Raw genomic sequence first — 5165 nt, 5'->3', positions numbered from 1 at the left:
TGCTTGTTTTCTTTTCTCTAAACTAGCTCTGTTTGACAGAATTATAATGAGAGCCATATGTTCGTTTAAATTTAAATTTAAAAAGTGAAAAGAAACAGAAGACGTAATTTTAATATATTTTATGTTAATGTGTCCATAACATTATCACTTCAACCTGTGTTTAACACAAAATGTTATTGATGAGCTATTTTATATCCTTTCCATTCTACCAAATCTTCAACACTCAGTGTGCATTTTATAATTACAGTACATCTCAACTGGTGTGCAAAATTTTTAGCAGTTGAAGTGAAATGTATCCTACCAAAACAATAAAATTGTATTTAATGGAAAAATATTTTACATTGACTCAGTTTTCAGATTTATATTTAGATGAACTATAATCAAATAAAATTAAAAGTTAGGTTTCTCAGTCTTACTAAACACATTTCAAGTGTCCAGTAGCTCCATGTGGTTCGTGGCCATCAGAGGGGACAGTACAACTCTAGACTTTCTCAGGTGAAGACCAGGGTGAAGGAGGCTGTGGAGTATTATTTTCTTTGGCCTCAGGGTTTTCATGAGCCCTACATGGGGAGCATGGAGTGAGCCCACAGAATACTTCTATTTAGAGGGAAAGAAATGGGCTCTTAGAGAGCAAAAGAAAGGAATAAATTCCAGTAATTTTATTCAAAATTCAGTCCCAGTAGTACAGTACAGGATGACAAGTCTAAATATGACATGTGTATCTTTCATGACTTCCAAATTACATGAAAAATGAATCAAATGAGTGGTGACCATTGATGGAAAATTTCCCTCTCTGGGTTTTAGGAAAATTAGATTTCTCTTCTAAAAGATTCTTTCTTTGCTCTTGGAAAAAATCTTTTAAAAACCATCTTCATGATTTCTTTGCACATTGCATATCAAAGAACAAGTAGAGGTTGCTGTCTTTGGGATAGAAAAAATAAAACAAATTATGATGGTGAAAACATTATAGAGAAAACTGGACATGAAATTTTTAAATTGCAAATTCATACAAGTACATGGAAAGGAAAAGATGGATCATAGATCATGGTGGTAGGCAATGTGGCTTATAAGGCAATGAATTTAAATTTTTTTAGTAGTAGTACAACTTATTATTAGTATTATTTTCCAAATTAAATATTATGACAAGCTTCAATCTATAAAATTAATTGGTGCAGCCCTGGGGGGAGCAGGGCCCACTTTGTCTCTGTGGAAACCCCCATGGGGGCTTCTTCGTCACCTGGGGCTGTCATAGACAGTGCCAACTTTACACTTTGTCACTCACCTGCACTTCTACACTGGGACAGTTGCATAATTTTTAATGTTGTTTTCTCATTTATAAAATGAAGGAGTAGGAACAAGATCCTTTCAGTTCTGGAAATGCTTTGATGTTCTCCAAGTTGTGGAACATGGCTACTCTCGTCGGGAAAGCTTCTTATCATAAGGGAACTTTTAATCTATGGCAGAAAGAAATATTCAGCAGTTGCTTCTCCTTCCTCCTAGGACCAGGATCCCGCTGCCTTTGGTGCTGATTCGCTGCTGTTGAATTCCTCCAGATACTATCTGAACATCCGCTACACCCTGCTGCCCTATCTGTACACCCTCTTCTACCGTGCTCACACCCGGGGGGAGACTGTAGCAAGGCCCCTTGTCCATGAGTGAGTTTCCTGATCCTCAAAGACTCGCTTTCATATTGTAGTTTCACTCTACCTTGTTTGTGGTAACAAGGTTAGTTCGGGTGTTGTTGCTCCGTAATGTGCTGCTGTCCTGTATCGGGGCTTCCCTTGCCTCACTGTCCTCTCTCTGTTTTCCAGGTTCTACCAGGACCCAGCCACATGGGAGGTGCACGAGCAGTTCTTATGGGGGCCTGGACTCCTCATCACACCTGTTTTATATGAAGTATGTCTATAACAGTGGGATGGGGTATTGCACTTGTCCTCATGGCTCTATAGCCGATTAAGCTGGATCCTGAGTATCTATGACTGCATTTAAATCTAAATATGAATATAAGTGAAAGAGATAATGAAAGTTTGAAAATTGAAGAAATAATAATTCTTGGTCCTGCTGTCCCTCCAAGCAAAACAATTTCCATTTTGCAAAATTGCCTTAAAATTAAAGCCTGTGTCCTTAGGCATATGGCTGTGGCATTGACATGGGCTTGAAATGCCTTGTTGTGTGTGTGCTCATCGTCTGTCTGTATTTATCGTTGTCCAGAGGGGGCTGTGCTCTTGGGTTGGGCTGGGAAGAGAAAATACCTGTGAAGAGAAGAAGGGAGGGAGAGAGGAGTGCTGGGCAAGAGAAGGGTATCTCTCTGAAGTCACCTATGAAGGTCCACGTGTATCCTACCTAAGTGTGATTTGGGGCAGAGGTGGTTGGGAAGTATGGAGGAAGGATTAGGATCATTCCCATCCACTTGTAAACATGAAAGATTGCCAGCGTGGTCATGTTGAAGGTCCTTGGAGCTGGTGTTTCATCCACACCATCTGATGACAGTTCCTGCTAACCAGCCATTGGCCCAGCTGGAAGGCTCTCCTAGGGGCCTGGCTGGCTCAGTCTCCTCCCAACTGTTAGATTACATGACTAATTCAGTAAATGAACTTTCTCTGTTTCTCTTAGTGTAGTAGCATTGAAGCAAAACAAATTTAATCTCTAGCTATGTTCTGCTTTGGATAAACTGCTCAACTAGAGCGTCTGTGTTTTCATTTGTAGGCTGGGGTATCTCAACAGTCTCTTAGGATTGTTCAGAGAAGCATGTGCTATGACACCTGGAGGTGTTTGTAAACTGTAAAGGGGTGTGCTCATGTTACTCATCGTTGTTTCCCTAGGGTATGGACCAAGCGAAAGCATACATACCGGACGCCACCTGGTATGACTACGACACAGTAAGTGAGGCGGCCCTGGCTGGCTCAGAGACCTGCTTCTAGCAGACAGCAATTCTAAAGCAGCAGACTTAGGAGCCTGGGGCAGGATGATAATATGAGGTTTTGTGTTTACCTGTTTGTGGGTGCTTTTCTGTGAGAAAGGTGTCTTGGTCCACCCAGGATGGTGTGACCCAAATACTGTATGTGGGGTAATTTATGCACAACAGAAATTTATTGCTCATGGTTCTGGAGGCACCAGCAGGACTTCATTAATGGTGCCTTCTTGCTCTGCCTTAATCACTTCCCCTAAGGCCTCACCTCTTAATACTATTATACTGAGTATTAGGTGCCAACATATAAATTTTGGGTGCACACTAACATTCGGACCCTAGCAGAAGGCCTTTCCAAATGTGCAATGAAATAATTTGAATACCTGGGGTAGATTTATAGAAATTCATTATATCAGCCTGCCTACTGTGCAGCTATCAGGACTAGTTCCTGGCCTTTGGCAGTGATAACCTAGAGAATGAAAACTGATTATGGAATCACAGCATGGTGTAATGTAAAGAAATGGGGTGGTCTGGAGTCTCAGCTCTGGTCTATACTACCTGTATGCCTTGGGCAAGTCACGTTACTTTGGGGGTCTTCATTTTTCTCTTCTTTAAAGTGAGGCAACTGAACTAGATGATCTCTAAGATCTCTCCTAGCCGAACAGCCTGCTATCTGATCTATCTTCCTTTTGTTGATTAGGGAGTGGCCATCCCATGGAGGAAACAATGGGTGGACATGCTACTCCCAGGTGATAGGATAGGACTTCACCTTCGAGGAGGCTACATATTTCCCACCCAGCAGCCAAACGTAACCACAGAGGCTAGGTAAGTTCATCAGTCTTCTAGGGTGTGACATCCTGCTGCTCTAAGGGGGCAGGGCATGATGAGAGAGGCAAAGGACTAAGGGTGGATCTGCCAAGGGAAGAGTCTCCTGGCAGTAATCTTCCTCCTCTCCTTTCAAAGTTGGTCCAAAATTGACATCTTAATCCTTATTTAGTAGGAGGTAAATATTCCTTTATATTTCCATAGTCCTTCACTTTTGGATTGAATCAGATTAGAGAAATAGTCCAAATAATCACTGATGAGGACTTTCCTATGACCAGAAACTGTCCTCAGGTAGATACCCAAATGTGTGGGAGAATGCAAGTTAAATAGGAGATAAAGGTTACCCTGTGAAAGTCAGCATAGCTGGGAGGTCAATAGCTCAGACTTGGAGACAGTCTGGGCAGTTTGGGTTTAAGCCCTGACCCTGCTACACACTTTATGTTTTTACCTTGGGTAGCTTACTTCTCTGTGCTTCTGCTTATTATGGGTGAACTGGGGATGATGATAGCCCAACTTTGTAGTGTTACTAAGAGGGTTACATGGATTAACATTAATGGTAATTTTATGTAGGACACTTGGAAGGGTGCCTGGCATATAGTAAGTGCTGATCGTTAGTGGTATGTATTACATCGCAGCCCAAATGGTTTTCAGTGGAACTGCCTCCTTCCACCTTCTTCTTATGCCACTCACTCCTAACCTCTGCTGCCTGCCCACACCCAACTCTCATGTTTCCACACAGTGTTGATATCTACTCAATTTCTGGGATGGACTCTGGGGTTATCTGTCCCTGGGGCTTGTTTCATATAGTCTGTCCAATCTCTTCTTCATTCTCCGATGCTGAGAATTGCTCTTTTACAGCCGGAAGAATTCCCTGGGACTCATTATCGCCTTGGACTATAAGAGAGAAGCCCAGGGGGAGCTGTACTGGGATGATGGTGTATCTAAAGGTAGGCTTTCTTATGGCACTGTGACTGGTTCTCCATGAAAACCAGTCATCACAGACTGCCCCATATGGCACTAGCCCTATTATCATTGTCGTTTATTTCTCTAGCTTAGAATCAATGGGTTAGAACTCATTCTGAAAGTTCTATTAGCCAAGCACAGTGCATTAAAATAGACTTCAAATATTCAACTTATAGGTTATTGACTCTACCAAAGCAACAGATGTTATTGCGTTTAGCTTAATTAGTCTCTTCTCTGGATATCGCTATTAATAACAAATAATATATTTTGTTAACAGCTTTGTAAAATACTGTTTTGGTTACTATTAAGGGAGAAGTATCCAATTTGTGTAGTGTGTTTCCTCCATTGCAAGGTTTCTATATAAATATCTCAAATAAGCTTATAGTCTGTAAGCTTATATATAAAAATCCTGCCCTGCAGGGAGTTAGTATGTATGGATATTTATTTGCTATTTATTATCACACTACAT

At 41.3% G+C, this 5165-nt stretch overlaps 1 protein-coding gene across 1 annotated transcript in view; it reads left to right on the top strand.

Annotated features, from left to right (window-relative positions):
- Positions 1–4680, top strand: part of LOC105814674 (probable maltase-glucoamylase-like protein) — a gene marked incomplete at its 3' end in the record, with an annotated part of 80548 nt that extends 75868 nt beyond the window's left edge. Inside the window, exons 13-17 of the mRNA XM_012649741.1 lie at positions 1501–1655; positions 1812–1896; positions 2823–2879; positions 3609–3733; positions 4592–4680. Of these exons, the coding sequence (XP_012505195.1) occupies positions 1501–1655; positions 1812–1896; positions 2823–2879; positions 3609–3733; positions 4592–4680 (511 nt within the window). The remainder of the gene's footprint in view (positions 1–1500; positions 1656–1811; positions 1897–2822; positions 2880–3608; positions 3734–4591) is intronic.
- Positions 4681–5165: the final 485 nt, after the last annotated feature.

The sequence above is a fragment of the Propithecus coquereli genome, unplaced genomic scaffold, assembly GCF_000956105.1.
Source record: "Propithecus coquereli isolate 6110/MARCELLA unplaced genomic scaffold, Pcoq_1.0 Scaffold302, whole genome shotgun sequence".
NCBI classification, from domain to species: domain Eukaryota; kingdom Metazoa; phylum Chordata; class Mammalia; order Primates; family Indriidae; genus Propithecus; species Propithecus coquereli.
Note: the sequence above shows the minus strand (reverse complement) of the source record. Positions and strands in the feature narration are given on the sequence as shown.